Consider the following 17921-nt stretch of genomic DNA (forward strand, 5'->3'; position numbering starts at 1 on the left):
CCCCCCATTCCTCGGATCACATTGATTAGGTGATCTCAGTGCGGGAGCATCTATGACATCGGCGTCTTTTATTTCAATGGCGATAGGGTATTCTCCTCTGACGGTTTGATCTGGGCTCATACGCGTCTGGTATAGCGTCGTTTACTACATACCAAAGCTAATTGGAAATTACCACGGGCGCTTTGCTTTTTCTGGTTTACTGAACTTTTGCACTGACCAGACGGATTAAATCGCTTCTTTGATATTGGTTTCGAAAAAATCCTCTCTCATTCCGAACGATCCCTGTGCATTGCATTTCTTTTTCTTACTCTCGGCCTTATTGGTCGTTTCACACTCTTATCCTACGCCGGATGCCTGCCGTATGCACCAGCCGTAATCTAGTTATCGCTGGTGCTGGTGCACTTAGGAAATACAGCAGCCTTGACAATCTACTGAGCGTGGCGGTGGAGGCTTGTTTCATGCAACGCGGAAGCATGGCTATTTATATTTCTTGGAGCCTCCAAGCTGTACTATCAGCCTTCCTGCCTGGTAGTCGCGGTGCTTTGTATTGGAAGACCGCCACGCCAAAATTTATATTCAGATGCAGCATACTTGGTCATGATCCAACAATCAAATGCGTTCGACTGAGATGCTCAGGTGCGGTTCATCCCTCGCCACTGAAAAGTCACACGGAGGACAGGCCGGTTCGTTCTCGCGGCTCGCACACCTCCCGCCTAATCTAACAGTGTGACCATACGCAAAAACTTCTCTCTTCAACGTTTCCGGTTGGTGGCGATAGTACTTGCTATTCCGTTTGTGTATATTGTTGTACTAGTTGGCATCTTCTATGTCGTGCGCCCTGGTGACGCATCGCGAAATCTGGCCGTCACCTCACACTACGTGCGTCTTGCCGATCAAAAGAAACGTGTTAATGACCTCTTGTGGAGCGACTGCTGTATCGGGGCCACTTGTTTTTGCGATCGAATCGTATCAAATTGTAGTTTTGGCTTCAATAGCGTTTCAATCTTCAAGTAAATTTATTCAACTGATTTTCGCCTTTCAAAGCAGAAGCGTCCAATGAGTTTTTCTCCCAAATAAAATTGACTCATGTAAATCAAGGGGGTGGGGGGTACGGGGTGGCAGATGTGCCCGGATGTCAGAACGAAACGAGACATGCTGCCCAGCGAAGAGGGCCAGGAAAAAAGAAGAAGCAACATTTGGAGGCCTTAGATCGAAGGCTGCCATGGTGACGTCTGTACGACGAGATGGTGGTGGAATCCTATCTTCTCCAACATATCAATGATCCGTACGACTGATTGTTGCGAGACGCTATCAGAAAGCGTGTCGGTTCGTACGCCAGGTATGTTTGTACCTTCTCTTTAGGACGTTGGCATTTGGAGAGCGAGCTGCATCCGGAGGTAACGCACATCGCAGAAGTGATGTTTCCGGAAGAAATTTTCCAAAAGACTTTCATCAACCACCTGATTGTTTTTAATGGGAAAACATCGAGGATAAATGAGCGAGTGCATGCCTTTCTCAAAAATTACGCCAAGTACCTCGTCATCGGTGCTGTACACAGGGGTGACGTAGATATTTACGAATACAGGGCAAAGAGGTGCCTCAGGAATGTGAGGAACCGTAGCATCGCAACCCTCGATTGTTTCATGATACGCGTCGTCTTTGCGCTGTACCCGGGCCTATTTCGCGAAGCGATGCTTGCAATCATCGATGGTATGAAGAACGATCGCCAGCATGAACAGGAGATCAGATTCGTCGACAAGAGGACATCACGCCCGAGAAGGAATATTGCTTTTGTTATCCGCGCGACTATTCTAAAACATCGTTCACGCTTGGGGCTTGTCGACCCTAGAGAAAAACTGTCAGATATGATCAAAAAAGACGAAGAAAGATTTTAGTCCCTCATCCTGCCCTACTTCATTTTTCCGACCGAAAACTCGAACGCAAGGCTGACATGGAGCTGAGTTTGGAAAAATGACCGACGGGAGAACGGACGTTGAAGAGCTTCTCCAGATGCGCTTCGTTGTCGTCCGGTTACGCGAGTTCAAGTCACATGTTGTGAATATCGACTCTAGAGTCCTTTACGCCTTCATGAAAGAGTTCTATCCAGTGCTCGATATAAGCAACAAAGGGGCCACCGGCGAAGACCGGGACACCTACTGGAAGAAGCATTTCGATTCCAAGTGTCCCAAACCGGCCAAAAAAGGTATTCACGGGGACCATCGATAACGATGATGGATACATATGGGTACATTAGTAGCGGTTGTAAGTACTTCGTCCTATCTCGTCTTCGTTGTCGCCGTTGCCGATGCACGAACAGAAGAAGATGGGCGATGGAACGTATAATCGCCACGAAAACGACTTTGTCGTCGACCTTAACCCTAGGAACACGAATATCATAACAATCGCAATACCCGAGTGTGCGGAAGATGGTACTGAATGTAACGTACGTCAGAGAGACATGCATCTTTTGAGGCTCTCGAGAGCGAGATACTATCGAGAATCCTGTATAATGAATGCAAAAAAGAAAATTGCAGCATGGAATGAAGGAATGAAAGAGCATATGGAAGCTATGGGCGAGGTGACTAGCCGCGGAGCGGACTATAAAGCTTTTCGGAAATTCATGGAAGTTCGCGTCGCTCATTGGGATGCGCTGTGGAAGGAGTATACAAAGCCCCGGTGGGCTCGTCTGCGAATAAATTTGTATTGCGGGAACCAGCGGGCGTTCGCCAACTTTTTCAATCAATTGGGTGCCTTGAAATAGGATGACAGTCAGAGGCTCGCAGTAGCGTATGGATCAGGGCGATGGAAGACCCAAAAGGGACTACTCCAGCTCTGTCGACAAGAACATACAATGTGTGTTAACGGCGTTTCGTCACGATACCTGTCGATGAGTTTCGAACGTCCTATACACACCATGAACTGGGTTATACACTTCAGAGAGTGGAGGTAGAAAAGGGCCAGCGGAGCCCTGAGGATATAGAAAAGTACGGACCGCTGATGGAGGAGCAAATGGAAAGGCGAACGAAAGTCCGAGGGCTACTCGCATTGGTGAGTGCAACTTCCAATGGCAAGTTACGTATGGGGTTTGTGAACAGAGACTTTAATGCCGCTATCAAGATACGGAGGTGTGCGATGCTGGAGAACAGACCTCCAGAATAGACAAGAATGATCTTTGTTGGACAATATCCCAAAGTCGGATTATATGAGAAAAAGTTTGAGCCAGTAGTAGGTGGCCGGTACAAAAAGACGGGGAGGCGTCTGCACGTTAGTTGGAGACGTCTTGTCTAGTGCGGGTTTCTCGCCACTACTGTACACTGTTGTCGTTTGACTTAGAACGGCGTTGTTGGTGTCAGGGCTTCGATGCATAATATGTTTACGCTTTCGTGTCTTGTAATCTTCCGTTTTCGTGCTTTCCACTGCAGGAGTGGTAAAATTGTGCAACTGTAATCCACTTCTGCTTCACAGCCGTCTGGTGCCATTCTATATGATGTATCAGTGTCACTTTCTTTTCGGTTTTTTTGAGACAATGTATTCCATCACTGATTCTGATATTTTTTCCTCGTATAAATTCCTGAATGCCTTACACCACCGCTTCGAGAGTCAAGCAACAGAGCAGACCGTTAACATCCACAAATGTGAAAACAGTCTGACGGAACGCCTCGCAGCTTGACAGCCTCCACGACATCTCCAAGCTTCGATGCATGTGTATCGCGGATCGACCTGTCTCAAGTGACCAACAGGACCTGCTATTTTCAGCCACGGCTCGATGATGCATCACATCTCGTTTCCATTCTATTGTCAATCCACAAATTTTGCGATCGCGTGGATCCATGGATGCAACCTCACCCATACATCTACAGGGCTCAGGTTCCATTCATGACCAACGTACCTTACAATATGCTGTTTGAAGCCTTCTTTGTTATAAATAACATGTTTTCATCACCGCTCGTTCATACATTTCAGACAGTAGGCGTAGCAGCTCATGATGGGGCTCACGTCCTGGTCGACCGTGGACTCTGCATCAGCTTCGCTGCTCAGCAGGCAGCAGCCACAACACTCACACGAGCCTCCTTCAAAATGCGCGCTGCTATCGTCCACATGCGATACAACCCTTCTGCGTACGGCATGATACCGACCGTACTGTCTGTGCCGAGCATTGAACCCCATATGGTACGCAGCGCACCTACACGTGCAGGCCATAGAACAGCATGCGCGACAACATGAGACGGATACGTTCCGTAGCAGCTCACGAGAATGCCGTCGACAACAAGACGCCCTGAGCGCGTCAGCGGTGCATAGAGGCCATCACGCGTAACAAGAGTGTCGATCGCGACTACCGGATCCGGGAGATCCGAGGCAACGTCCAGCAGAGCGTCGCCAATGCGGATATCTTCTGCGAACGCTGCCTCAATGGCAGAGGTCTCAAGCTCAAGGCTCTTATGTATGCGCTGCTGCTGGTTCCGTAAATGACCTGTCGCAATAGTTATTATACTGCCATCCAGGACTCTTGAGTGTTCGTGCATCCGATACACCAGATGCTGCCTCGTCAAGCGTAGCTGCTTCCCAGAAAGCGTCTTGATCGCAAGGATCTCCACTACAGCACCAGGCTCGTTATGCAACCATCCCAGTACAGTATCCTCGACGAGCTGCCCACGTCCATTGACGCCAATCACCACCATACCCGGGCGCAACTCGCTCATCAGCACCGTATTGCCTAGACGATCAACCATTACAGAGGCCTCCGCAGGGAAGCATACCGCGGAGCCTGTGCCTACTGGGACCTCTGTTACGTTCGTTGTTGCTGACATTGTCGCAGAGTACGACGCCGACACCGACACTGCCGGACTTGCTGTAGGCGTTATAGTTGGAGTTGGTGTAGGAGTAGGATACGGCGAAACGAATACCTCCGATAGAGAAAAGACATCATTAAGTAACCCGGTGATAGGAACTGACCCATTTGCATAGCCAAAGCCGCCAAATAGAACTGGATCAAATGCCGCAAACGTCGCGTCATTTGATTGAGAGACCCATATAGTAGAGCCAAATCGACCACCCGGTTTGACTGAACTATTGGTCTCGTTAACGACTCCGTAGAAGCTCAAACTGTTCGGCATTGCACTACCGTTGATCCACGCCCATTGTCCAAGCTCCGGATCAAATACCCAGAGGTCATTCAAGCATCCGCTGAGGCTAGATGCAGCGGCCAGCCCGGCGCCACCAAATAGCTGAAGATTACCCAAAGAGTCCACAAAACTGACGCTACCTAACCGACTACCAGGCGTATTCATCGCAGAATACCCTCCAAAGACGTCGTAAACGCCGAAATTGTTTGAAGTCTTCCCTCCAGTGACATAGACCCAGATACCGGTGCTTATGTTGTACATCCATAGATCGTTGAGGTTGCCGTACTGCGTCGTGCTGTTCCCGTAGCCCCTACCACCAAACAGCCACAGATTACCATCAAGATCAACCCACGTGGACGCAGCGTGTCGTGCACCGGGAGCGTTTGAGGAGTTTCCAACACCAGGAGCGCTGTAATTACCGTACTCATTGCCAACTAGGCTACCTCCGACCCAACCCCATTCGGATGTAGTGGTGTTGAATACCCATAAGTCCGCACGATCACGAAATATGTGATCGGTACCACCAAAGAGCCACAGGTTATTATTCATATCAGTCCAAAAGGCAGCACCATCCCGAGCACTCGGACTAAAACTGCTGCTGAAGCTTCCTTTTTGTCCGCTAGCGCCAGGCGCGTCCACTGTGTCGTTCCCTGCGATCCAAGTCCAGTTTTCTGTAAACGGATCGTACTGCCACAAGTCGTTCAAACGACCAATGTCTCCGTTCTTATCAAGACCGTATCCTCCAAAAAGGTAGAAGATGCCAGTAGATGTCTGCCAAAACGCGGCGTTTTCCCGAGCACCAGGCATATTAGACGAGTTCGCCTTCCCGAGCGTCCCATAGGTACCAGACTGGTCGGGAACCGATGACCCACCAATCCACGTCCACTCCAAGGATGATTTATTGAACACCCATAGGTCGTTCAGGTGTCCTATGCTTGCGTTTGCTTTCCCTTCACCACCGAATAAGTAGTGACCGTTCGGACCCGACCAACTAGCGGCGCCATGCCGCGCGCCTGGCGTGTTGCCCGTTGCTGGAAGACTCTTGTTGCCGTAGATTCCAGACCCGTCGGTACGCTGATTGCCCCCTACCCAAGTCCAAGAAACCGTATTCACGGGAGTAGCTACGAGCGTGCGAACAGCAAAGCTCACAAACAGGTAAAGAAAGAAGCAAACAGTAGGTTTAACTCTGATTATAACCATAGGAGAGACTTAGTCGTGTTCCCTAAAACAGCACGCCGGGGAACAGGCTCTTCAAAAAGAGCGACAAAAACTTTAGTCACTTACCAGCAGCCTTTGTAAAAAACCTAGGCGGGACTCGCCTGAACGCGTATCTCCCGTGCGTAATCGTTGGGTTCCGCCATGTCGCCGCCGCGGCGAACGCACACGTGGCAGAATGGTAGTTATGCCCATGTTTTCGTGACATAAAATTTGCCGTGACATCGATGCCCCATTGACGATTTCTAATAGCCCGGCCTCTCGAGGATATCCAAGGCACTTGCAGGTACTGCTCTTATTTCCGTGTCTTCTACGTACACGGATTTGTAGCGTTTAGGCATTAGCAAACGTTACGCAGCACATGCCACCTCCGGCTTCGGAAACGAGACATATTTCTTCCGTCATTGCTGCTTTCTTTTGCTGATGCTGGAGACCTTATCAATGCGATTGCAAATAATTGGTTGTGTCCTCCGCGCAGGCCATATTAATTACGACCATTCCGGAGAGGAGACTGCGATTAAAGTCTATTCTGTGCCCTATGTTACCGATGGAGTCCGAACATCACATTTGTATGATGTTAGATGGATGAATGCAGCAAAATCTTTCTGCGTACGTATGTTTCGACGAAGAACGTGAAAAAAAAACTTTGCCGTCAGGCACCTACGCACTGGTGTAGTATGAGCCTCCAAAGTATTCATTTGTATAGAGATAAAAGACAGATCCAACAATCATCCCGCTATCAAGCAGCCTCAAAAGCTTGCTGCGACTCCGGATGCGCGAATGTCGCTGATACCCTACAGTGAACCAACTACTTCGCCATACAGCTGAGGCCGTTGGCCCGGAGCGTAGCACCCGCTGCGGGCTTGGGACTCTTCTTCTTTCTAGGACCCAGCAGGGCGCTGATACAGCCTTATTGCCGGCTCTGCGAAACAGTACGCTGGGAAACCACAGCGACCAGGGCGCCTATGAGACGCATGCCGCCGGTGGTAGTACCAGAAAAGCTGAACTAAAGTATTTTACTCTCAGCTCCCTTGTACGATCAAACCGGCACCGAATATGTGGGGTTCACGCTGACGCCTATGGCTGGTGGCGACTCGACCCGCTGCTTCTCGGACCACGCACCCCGACCTTCCTCTGGCAAGGACTACGCCTGTGACTGCTGTCGCCATGTGGCATCGAACTCGAATCCGTGGGCCGGGTCGACGCCCCGTGTTCCCGGTGAAGCGAGCAAGGGTAGAATTCGAAAGCTCACCAAGTGCGAACGGGTTCGCCAACACTCGCTCATACAATATTTGAGCAAGAGTGCTGCTTTAGCCAACCTGTTACGCGCAATCGGTCATGTCCAGAATATTTTTTGCCCGTTGCGCTGCCCAGCCCGGGGCGAGCGCCGTGAATATATATTGCCTCGTGCACGAAAAAATAAACAATGCATACGGATAGGCACATTCTATGGGGCATATTCCTAGTAGGTGATTATGGGGAAGGTCAGTGAGACGACGGCAAATCCCGTTTGAATCGAGTAGCCAGAGAACGTGAACTTGCGCTTATACCAGACAATCTGCAGGGGACGGGCCGTCTTGCCCAGCGCATTGTGCGATACTTTCCAGTAATCTGACACCTCAGAAATAGCTCTAGTACAGCTGGGAATTTGATTCAGGGCAGGACCGTTGACCCTGAGCTCCATACAAGTGCGCCGAATCCAGAATCCAGCCCAAGCGCCACTCGCACACAAGATAGATCCCAATTGTTCAGAATTTTTACGCATACGTCCTGGTGGTACTCGGGTGTGCGCAGCCTCTGGATTCGTTGTCCATCCCGTAGTTGCCGTTACCTTTCTCTCTAGAATTTGATAGTGTGCGCGTCATGAGACCTCGCCCGCCGCTCTGTGTACTAACCTTCAAGCCCACGTCTTGGGCGTTACCGCTGCCAAGGAAATGAACAAAATACACGGAGAAGCATGTACCATAAGCTTGTGTGAATTCTAGTTTCGTCCCTGGTACACCAGACTTCTAGTCGGGCCTTTTTCATTTTCGATGGTAAACGCAGTCGCCTAACACCTCGATGGGCCGTTTATGGAGTAAAATATTTCGCAAGGCACCTCATACGTCACATCTGCTGCTGATGTGTGACCAAGAACGGGGAAACAATAGCTGAACACCCTTCCAAGTTGGTGCTGCGTCCAACTGCCCGCGTTTCCAACTACCTGCGCTTCAGTAGCCCAAGACTACTGCATCGCATGCAGACAGTAAGATTCCCGCTGAATTTGCGGAGCACGGCATCACCTCGCGCTCAAGAACCCAAAGCCGCGAATGACGCCCCCGGTAGACAGCCGAGCCAGCGGGATGCGCAAGCACCGCCACGAAAAACCAGGGCACAACCACCATACGAGCAATGCTCTCCGGGTGCATGCCGATCCCGAGTCGATTTCGAAAACGTTTCTAACGCTGTACAGAAAAACGTTATGCACGGACGTATGCGTATGACGGAAACAGACAGTACCGCTGTAACTCCCAGAACGAAGCATTGAGGATCACGCAAAGCTGCGCTACGCTTTGTTCGAGGCATGTAATCGACGCCAGCGCTCATGGGATTCGTTGACGGCAAAATCAGCGTCCGTAAATCGAGCTCGGAATCGTTCATCATCTTTCTCTCGTCGGCGACTCGAGGTGCGGTTCTTCTGCGAATCCACAGCTCTGATGCGCTGCTGCTGCTGTTGGGCGATTCGCTCTTGAATGCGCAAACGACGCCATTCCTCATACTCGGCGGGATTTATGGCCGATCGAGTCTTCCGATACAAGGAAAGTTCAATCAAAAACCCGTGCAGATGAGGAATTAAAGCATCAGATCCGAGGAGCGATTCCAGTCCCAGAGCGGAGAGTTCGTCTCGAGTCACAAACCGATAGTGGTCATAGATCGCCACGACCGAATCCTGCTGCGAAACCGTCGATTCCGCGAGTTCCTCTGTCAAATGTTCCAGATAGGCACACCATTTCGGAGCCGGGCCAAGTGCTGGTATAAAATAGCAATGAACAGGTCGATCTGAACAAGCTGCCATGACGAGTCCGGCGCCGCCGAATGAGGTCTCCAGCTGCTCGATATCAGCAGGAGTCTCGAAACTCAGAAAGGGTGCGTCCTCTAATCGGAGGTCACCGAAAATTTTCACGCATTTTCTGTCCGCTGCAACTAGCCAGGAACGATTCGGCTCGTGTGCGCCAACGTGGATGCTGACCGACTGCACGGGGAGGCCAAAGCCGAGCGACCGTACCCCAAGTGGTCGTTCTGATCGAATATCATACAGCAGTAGTGTCCCGTCATCCAGCCCAACACCAAGATGTAGACCCTGAAACACGGAACAGGTCACAGTGCTGTTCCCGAGTTCTGTTGCATGCTTGGCAGGATTGAAGCAGCCCGCTCGCCGATGCGGTTCTTCGCGCGGATCGAACACTTCATAAAACCCCGAGTCACCGCCAGCTCCGAGCAAGTTAAATTCTTTGTTGAGCTGCAGAGTCTCGTTACTCGCGGAAAATGTTTCTAGGGGCGGCAAGAACCGACCCTCGTCAAGGTTCAAGCGATACACGCGAGACCCAGCCGCGGCAACGTACAAGTCACAGTTGCTCGGGTGATAGGCCAAGGCTCGCCCAGCATGCGGAATACGCACCTTCTCGTGCAAGCCGCCCTGCGAGTGCAACTCAATAAATCGATCGTTTCGTAGAATAGCCAGCTTTCGCCAGTCGTCTTCAAGAACGAGAAGATCCACAGGTGCAGCGTCAAAGTGGCGCACAAACTTGAGACCCAGCTCTGCAAACTCGAAAACTCGCAGCTGCGGTGGGTATGTCCCAACTGCAACCAAGTGCGTACCGGAAGGTGTCGAGCGAACTCGCACACACGATCCAGGAAACTCAAGGTCCTGCAGCAGTTGGATCTGTGCAGCGTGCGCGCCTGTCCTTGCACGAACGTCTCGAACGTTTCGGCGCGACGCTTGCTTCGAGCCTTTGGTGACTTGCTCAAGCGGCGTTTCTGCAGGCGGAGAGGTAATGTGGTACACCGCAGCACCAGGAACCGCTTGGCGCTCAAAGGTGCGCACCATTCCCCCCAGAACAGTACCAAAACGTCTCAGAAAAGAACAAGACAGCGGTGGACGTTGTTTTAGCGCATACTCTGGTACCTCGGTACGAGCGCCGCAACCAGTCCCCGTAGCACGAGCGCAGCAGGTCTATATATATCAATTTTCAACCGAATTTATACGTCGCGCAGCGATGAGAAGGTCATGGGTTCAATTCCCATCGAAGGCTCAGGACGCACAAAACGTGCTCCAGGCCTTCGTAGCTTAGTGGTAGAGCATCTCACTAGTACCTATTTTTTTCTCGGTTTTTTGGTCATCTCGACAAAATGGTGTCAGAGTATACTACAAACGTTTTAGACTTAGTGTCTAGAACAAAAACACTCCAGGAGGCTGTGGAAGAGCTCGTTTCACACATCCACGGTGCGGCGCTCGCGCAAGCGCTGCACAGCTGGAGTCTGGACTTGGGAGCAGCGTCTCAAAACGCTACCGCAACACGAGAGCGAGCAATAGCCGCACTATGTAGCTGGCAAGTGCTCGACGCCCTCGACGCGGGAACCGCTCCAGCCGGCTGTGTGATATTTCGCGACATCACCGAAGCCGAGGCGCACCAGCTCCGGGAGCGATTCCTTAGCATAGGCTGGGCAGCGGAAGAGCCAGAACCAACAGTGAACGGCGCCCGGGTTCCTGAATCGCAAGATACAGGCTCCAGCGAGCCGTCTGGGTTCTCTCTGCGCGCACTGAAGCCCAGTGACTCCGCTCACTTCGGAAAAGTCTTTCAGTTGCAGGATGCGACCGTCGCGACGGAGTACATCGACGACGAAGAGCTTATATCAAGCACCGAGCTTTCCGGGGCACAGAACTCCGAGCAAGCGAACGGAAAGACTTCTGGCTGTGGGACATCCGGAGTGGCTTTGGCCAATCGCCAGCCATGTGCAAACTGCACATGTGGACGGCGAGACCAGCAAGATGCCGCAGTGAACGGTGGTTCTTTTTCAGAGAATACCGCAAAGAGTGACCCAGCAGGGAAGACGCCAACTATGGAGACTGGCTCCTGTAACAGTTGTCATCTCGGAGATGCCTTTCGCTGCGCGAGCTGCCCCTACCTCGGCTTGCCGCCCTTCAAGCCTGGTGCCCCGCTCAAAATCGACGCCAAGCTTCTCGAAGGAGACCTCTGAAGCACCGTGTTCTGGATCACGCAGTAACAAGCCGTGTCCGTTTTTCGGTAAAGCACCAAAAGATATGTAAATCGGTGAGATTGGTGCCGCATAGCGTTTACGCGCGTGACGCTGCCTTTGAGGAGCATTCGGCCATGCCGCGCGTGGCGTAGGAATAGATCGCCACGAGTGAAAGCTGCCCGCAAGCCTCCCGAAACCTCACGCATAGGCAAATGAGGATACAACGTGTTCGAGAATGCGTAGACGTAGCGCAGCAGGTCGCGCAAAGAAACCAGCATTCGCATCGCCTTGCAGCGTGATGCGCAACGTTCCCCCGTCGTTGCACGCTGCCTCGTGCATTGGAAGCAGAGGAATCCCAGTGGCTGCATATCACTTGGTTGCTGTGTGAAGCGTTCTACAAAGCATGCGTTGCGCCTGCGTTGCTAAACATAATCCATAGTCGAGGCGCTTCGCTGTACACAGCAGAGAGTGATAAGAAAACACGACTCTGCGCCTTAGTTGAATCAAACATGGTACAGACAGACTGGAGTGCCACGCGCGCGCAGTTTCCATGTGCAATGGATTCTAGGCCCGTAGACGGTACAGCGTTGCCTCCGAACTGGCGTCGCCCTCGTCATAAATGTCTGGAATACCATAAATCACGTCGAAAAGATCACGAACATGCATTTCTATGCTATGGACAAGGAGCGCGACGGCTTCATCACGGATGCCGGTAACAGCGTTGCGTGATGCGGACCGCGGCATCCCGTTAAACCCGAGTGGTACGCACTCGTACCCAAGCCAGACTTCGTTTCCCGTATTTGTGCTAGACATCTGCTCCACAGCTTCGAGCAGCTGCACGAGACGTCGCTTAAGTTTCAGGAAAATCTCAATATCCAAGCTGAGGCCTGGTGGAAGCGGCGAGAATGGTAGCGAAGGATACCCCACGCTACCGGGGTCTCCGCTTCCGTTCCCGCTGCTCCCGAGGCGGGCAGCTCGTCGCAACGGCATGCCCCGTTGCTTCGCCATTGCCACCGTCATTGCGTTCGCCACGGCCGGTGCGTCGAGGCGCTCCGATCGGCGCAAAAGCTCCCGTTGCCGAAGATCTGCTGTTGCCTGTTGGAATATGGCCTCATCACGATAGGACGCGGTGCTCACAGTCCCAGTGGCATTAGATTCGCCTTGCAGACCCTTGCCAAGCGCGCCTCCTGCTTGGCGCTCAGCAACATGAAGGCGGGATCGCCGGTCCGTAGTAGCGGCATTTGCAGCGGCGCGAGTTCGAACGCGAGGACGAGTGCCCTTTTTGCGTACGGTAGCGACCAGTTCGGTATGGTGCGATGACACCTCAGCTGTTTCGGCGTCTCCGGCAGCATCAAGGTTTGCCACAGGTGTGGAGCCCTCACTGCGTCGTCGCTTCGCAGGTCGCCGCGCCGTACTTCGGCCGCGATGCTCCGCTCGGGCGAGTTGCTCGGCCTCTAAACTGCTGAAGGGTTTCAGCTGCAATAGATACTGCTGTCGCTGCCGCGATGATCGGTTGTGCTCCCATACATTCGGCAGCGGCGGCACATTTGTATGTGCTCCGTGTAGGGCGCGGCTCTGCAGGTCACGCAGGAACATGTTATGCTCACGCAGTTCACTTGTCGAGAAGATTCCCTGAAGCGCATCTTGCAACTCCATCTTCGTAAGCTGCGCTTTGAAGAAGCCTCGAAGAAGCTGAAAATACTTCATTTCTTGGTCTGGTGCGAGTTCGAATCCGACGACCTTGAGGCGCTGCCGAAAACTCCCCATCGAGGACGCCCCTTGCATTCTGTTTCCCAGTGATGCATTTGGACTGCTGTCAGCGCGTGCACCGCCAGGCTCCGCTTCATGACCAGTGCTGGACATGCGCTGCTGGGAGTGCATGCCAATCCAGTGCGCATCAGTGGATACAGGGCCCTGCTCGGCTGGCGCATCGACGGTATCCATTGCTGGTGCGATACCCTGAGCAGCATGAGAAGCTTTTCCATGTCGTCCCGGGGGTGTCCCGTTCTGCTTCGAAACCATATATGCGATAGGTGGCCCTGCAACTCCATCGGTATCGGTAGCCGTTTCGAGTTTGGGCATCTCACACGGGAGCGTGTGCCGCGCGGAACGCCAGCCCTCACCGCCCCTGACCCGCCAGCGGGTTCCGTAACCTTCACCTGCTGTGAACGCTTCTCGAAACCGTCTTTACGACGAGCGCTCAGGGCAAAACGCAACAACTGGCCTGCTGCGAGCCCAGGTGCTCCCGCGCGACGGACCGGCGCAAGTCCGAGAAACGAACCTTGCCAGACAACCCGTCTGCCTCCTTCAACTGGGGCTTCGGGAGCCCACAACCCACCCGCCGACCTCAGAAACACTCCGGTCAGCAGCCCCCGAGGAGAGAGCGCTCTTTCGGCACGCAACGCGCTAGTCCTTTAGAGCACCTGTACTGGCGGGTTTGGCGGAGTACCCACCTCCGCCCTCGGTCACGTGACACGAGCCGCCGCGTCCACCGCCGCGGTATGCGCCTCCGGGCGCGCACGCGACGCTGCGCGATGGCGCATCGCAGGCTGAAGAACGGTACACGCTTCGGATTGACGGCTTCGTAGCGTGCAGCGACTCCTGGCCAGCTTTGGCGTGTGCTTGGTGCTGCTGGTACAGCTGAGACGCCCTGTGGTAACAGAATTTTGTGCTGTATTGGTGATCATATAGGCAGGCTGTGGTAGCATGCGTCACAACAACGCGATACCGGCCAATCGGTTCCGGAAACACTGGCAGGAGCGCATCCGCACGTGGTTCGATCAGCCGGGGCGGAAGAAGCGACGAAGGCTGGCGCGGGCGCGCAAAGCGGAGAAACTAGGCAAGCGGCCGCTCGCTGGTCCGCTGCGTCCGGTGGTGCACTGCCCAACGCAACGGTACAACTGGCGCGTGCGTTGTGGTCGGGGGTTTACATTAGAAGAGCTACGCGCGGCGGGTATATCACCCAAGTTAGCACCGACGATAGGTATAGCCGTTGATCATCGACGGCGCAACAGGAGTGATGAGTCGCTTCAGTGTAATGTGGCTCGATTGAAGGAGTACATGTCCCGGTTGGTCGTCTTCCCCCGGAAGAAGAACCGCCCACGCAAGGGTGATGAGACGGATCCAACAATATTAGCCCAGGCGACAACGCTCAAGGATAAGGAAATTATCCCCATTCAAAAGAAACAAGGCGTGTTGTTGGGTACTCGAGCTATTACGGACGAGGAAAGACAATTCCAAGCGTACCGAGAGCTCCGCAAGTTACGAACACTGCAACGCTACGATGGTATTCGGAAGAAGCGCGCAATGGAAAAAGCTGCGCAAGAAGAGGAGAAGAAGAAGTAACGTTTTACAGGCGCATTACGTCTACGCTCGAATCCCATTATCAGAAAACTTGAACACCAAACTTTATGGCCATCAACGTGTATGCGCCAACCTTGTCGTGCACGCGTGCCTCTTGATCGTGCCCTGAGCGTTCGCCAGACCAAAGATATCGAACGGCTGGACGCCCCTTCGAGGCGTTCAAGGCAGTAAATCCTCTAAAATATCGCCTGTCGTATGTCGTTCGGCTGCTGAGTTTCCCTGTTACCATCGTAAATGGCAAAATCGCACAGCATGTAGTGCCGAGTCGCAGTCTGCAGTGCACTCTTGATTCTGGATTCCCGTCAGCGGCTATTACGGTTTGCTGGTCTTCTCGTTCATTCTCACAAGTATCAACCTGGCGCGGTCCAGTCGAAATCGAGTCGTAGACATAGCAAGTGGCGCAGTGGGCAACCTCGTGGCGAACCAGGGCGCACCAAGAGTGCACACCACAACAGATGCGCGTCTCCAACAAAATCGCTCGCCTCACCGATACGACTTCTGGAAGCGAGCACGAGCACCACGACCGCCAAACTTTTTCGGCTCGCAGCGCCGCGGATCTGCAACAAGCAGAGAGCGGTCGTAGCTGACAAGAATGTCTTTGATGGTTCGCTTGCTCGCCTCGTCAACGTACTTTTGGTAGTACGCAACGATTGCCTTCGAAATAGCCTGTCGAATAGCATAGATCTGAGAGGTGACTCCTCCGCCCCGCACTCGAACTCGAACGTCCACGTTTGCAAAGGTTTCCTCACCGAGCAAAAGCAGCGGCTCGAAAACCTTTACACGGAGCAACTCGGGCTCCAGGAGATCCAGTGGAACGCCGTTCACTTTCATAATACCTCGACCTTCTTTGCAGTGAGCAACTGCAACCGCGGTCTTTTTCCTGCCAAAAGTCTGGACAGCGTTCACCATGGTGGCAAGTCGTATGTCTGTGCTCGTGGTACCCAAAGAGCCGCGTCTATAGTACGCAAGTCGTAAGTTGGACGCCTCGCCATCGCGGACTGCGCCGCCGATTGCATCAACCAAATGAGAAACTTTTTTAACTTTACGATCATAATGTGACAAATTTGAAGGTTGCGCCTAGCGTCCGCCCTGTGCCAAAGCTGGACGCAGCGCGCGGAAGCGGTCAGATGCTATCTGGTTACTGGGGCGCACGCGAGCACCGGATGGCACCCCTGTAAATGCACGTTCCACACAGAAGCAATCACCAGCGACAGACAGACAGACAGACAGACAAGTCATCTTCTGTATTAGTGTGCGTGATCTTCGGCGCCTGAGACAATCACGCAACGGACCGAGCAAGACGAGCTTCGCGCGTCCCAGTCGCGACAGATGATATCCGACGCACGCGGTTGCGTGATTCTATTCGCAGACGTCGCCTTGGACCACTTGGCATCCAATTGCGCTTTCCGGAATCGATAGCCGTCACGAATGATACATGCCTTCTATGACAAGCAGTCTGGATTCCTATGTGCAACTGCCTTGCCGGGAGCGCGAGAGAACGCAATCCGCGAATCGCTCGAAATCTAGGGGATGTATTCGTTCTCGATTGCCTTTCGTCGACGCCTCTTATATCCACCTGTAGGTTGTATGAGCATTGCCAGAAGTTTTCGGGCTCATGCTCGGTTCGAGTACCGCCCAGGATGCAGACGCAGAAAGCCAACCTCGATGCTGAAAATCGGACGTCCGTCCAGGCAAGCCCCTTGCTGTGCGTACAGCCTTGACTCGCATTGTCCCTGATTCTCTGCTGCTGCAACAGCGGCTCCTCTACCAACTATCGAGTCATAAGCAAAGTGTCCAATTGCTGAGTTTGCTCATGGAAACGCCTCATAGGAAAGCGCCACCGCTGGATATCCCGCAGATGCGTGTCCAGCACGTATCGATTGCATGCGTGTCGCCGCGTTCTGACACAGCTGCGCGTTGGAAACGTTGCTTCTCTTTGGAGCAATGGCTGACGATAACTTGCCTGATCGTTTCGAGTCCATCGTCTTGCCGGAGGGTGTGAAGAAGCTACGATATGTTCCTGATACGAGGTTACCAAACTGTGCAAGCTTCGTGATTGAGCGCGAGGACCACACACTTGCGAACGCACTGCGGGCGCAGCTGTTGCGAGACCGGAACGTTCTCTTTGCTGCCTACCGCGTTCCTCATCCGCTTGAACACCACGTGATCCTAAAAGTTCAGACTCGAAGATCAGAGTACACGCCGTTGGAAGCCCTGTGTGCGGCGCTTGTTGCGCTCAAGAACGAGATCCACGTCCTCGAGGACGAGTTCGCCAACGAGCTTCAGAACTGGGCAGCCGTGCGGAAGGCCGGCATAGACGCAGGAAACGCTGCCTGGCGGACATGAAGAGATTTCGGACCTGTGTCTTTTTGGAGGGTTTCTCTGCTGCCTTTTGAGATAGGTTTCTGTACGGGAAAGCTGGCCACGTTGGCCAAGTGGCGGGCGTGATACGCGCCTACGGTGGTGAGACGCACTCGCAGCCGCGTCCGATTACAGCAGTGAAGGTCCGTCACACCTTTTCGCTTTCGAGGACCTTGTCCAGTAAACGAGCAGCTTCGTTCTTTGTGAGCAACAGAGCGAGAGCGAAAGCATCAGAGAGAACAAACGACGAATGTCGATGCTGGGTGCCTGAAACGATGACTCTGGCTCCGTGCTCGAGTCGGTAGTGGCGCATGCAGTGGCATCTTGCGTGTCGGCGATTGTTGTAGCAGTTAACGCCACCGAGAGCACATTCTTCGAAAACCGCTATTGTTCGGCGGGATTGGCAGTGAGCCGCTTGGGGACCGACACACAGCCGTTTCGGTGGAGTCTCACGTAAGGAGAGACGGTGTTTGCGACCAGTTTTTGGCAGTCCATGTCTCTGATAAAACTGAATGACTCCAAGGACGACCAGCTTTCGGTGCTTTGGTCTCAGGCTGGAAACGTCGCCGACTAGCGCTGGCTGTGCGAGGCACTCCGAGCTGGGGCAGAAAATTAGCCATG

At 53.1% G+C, this 17921-nt stretch overlaps 7 protein-coding genes and 1 non-coding gene across 8 annotated transcripts, besides 2 other annotated features; 4 read left to right on the forward strand and 4 right to left on the reverse strand.

The window, feature by feature from the left end:
* Positions 1 to 769: 769 nt before the first annotated feature.
* Positions 770 to 3351: a sequence feature (repetitive element).
* A 683-nt stretch (positions 3352 to 4034) lies between these two features.
* Positions 4035 to 6323, reverse strand: CYME_CMP002C (similar to hedgehog protein; the record flags this gene model as incomplete). The annotated part of the gene is made up of 1 exon (XM_005537656.1): positions 4035 to 6323. The coding sequence occupies one exon, from the start codon at positions 6321 to 6323 to the stop codon at positions 4035 to 4037; it is 2289 nt and encodes a 762-aa protein (XP_005537713.1).
* Positions 6324 to 8883: 2560 nt separating this feature from the next.
* Positions 8884 to 10425, reverse strand: CYME_CMP003C (hypothetical protein, conserved; the record flags this gene model as incomplete). Its single annotated transcript, XM_005537657.1, has 1 exon — positions 8884 to 10425. One exon carries the CDS (start codon positions 10423 to 10425, stop codon positions 8884 to 8886), a length of 1542 nt encoding a protein of 513 aa, XP_005537714.1.
* A 169-nt stretch (positions 10426 to 10594) lies between these two features.
* Positions 10595 to 10690, forward strand: CYME_CMP359R. Its single transcript has 2 exons — positions 10595 to 10630; positions 10655 to 10690. It is a non-coding gene; the product is annotated as a tRNA-Thr (tRNA).
* A 37-nt stretch (positions 10691 to 10727) lies between these two features.
* On the forward strand, positions 10728 to 11576 carry CYME_CMP004C (hypothetical protein, conserved; the record flags this gene model as incomplete). The annotated part of the gene is made up of 1 exon (XM_005537658.1): positions 10728 to 11576. The coding sequence occupies one exon, from the start codon at positions 10728 to 10730 to the stop codon at positions 11574 to 11576; it is 849 nt and encodes a 282-aa protein (XP_005537715.1).
* A 564-nt stretch (positions 11577 to 12140) lies between these two features.
* On the reverse strand, positions 12141 to 13658 carry CYME_CMP005C (hypothetical protein; the record flags this gene model as incomplete). Its single annotated transcript, XM_005537659.1, has 1 exon — positions 12141 to 13658. One exon carries the CDS (start codon positions 13656 to 13658, stop codon positions 12141 to 12143), a length of 1518 nt encoding a protein of 505 aa, XP_005537716.1.
* Positions 13659 to 14282: 624 nt separating this feature from the next.
* On the forward strand, positions 14283 to 14921 carry CYME_CMP006C (60S ribosomal protein L13; the record flags this gene model as incomplete). Its single annotated transcript, XM_005537660.1, has 1 exon — positions 14283 to 14921. The coding sequence occupies one exon, from the start codon at positions 14283 to 14285 to the stop codon at positions 14919 to 14921; it is 639 nt and encodes a 212-aa protein (XP_005537717.1).
* A 501-nt stretch (positions 14922 to 15422) lies between these two features.
* Positions 15423 to 15848, reverse strand: CYME_CMP007C (40S ribosomal protein S16; the record flags this gene model as incomplete). The annotated part of the gene is made up of 1 exon (XM_005537661.1): positions 15423 to 15848. One exon carries the CDS (start codon positions 15846 to 15848, stop codon positions 15423 to 15425), a length of 426 nt encoding a protein of 141 aa, XP_005537718.1.
* A 1035-nt stretch (positions 15849 to 16883) lies between these two features.
* CYME_CMP008C (RNA polymerase II subunit) lies at positions 16884 to 17285 on the forward strand (the record flags this gene model as incomplete). Its single annotated transcript, XM_005537662.1, has 1 exon — positions 16884 to 17285. One exon carries the CDS (start codon positions 16884 to 16886, stop codon positions 17283 to 17285), a length of 402 nt encoding a protein of 133 aa, XP_005537719.1.
* A 499-nt stretch (positions 17286 to 17784) lies between these two features.
* Positions 17785 to 17921: part of a sequence feature (possible transcribed region) that runs on past the window's edge.

Source organism: Cyanidioschyzon merolae, chromosome 16, assembly GCF_000091205.1.
Source record: "Cyanidioschyzon merolae strain 10D DNA, chromosome 16, complete genome".
In the NCBI taxonomy this organism is placed as follows: domain Eukaryota; phylum Rhodophyta; class Bangiophyceae; order Cyanidiales; family Cyanidiaceae; genus Cyanidioschyzon; species Cyanidioschyzon merolae.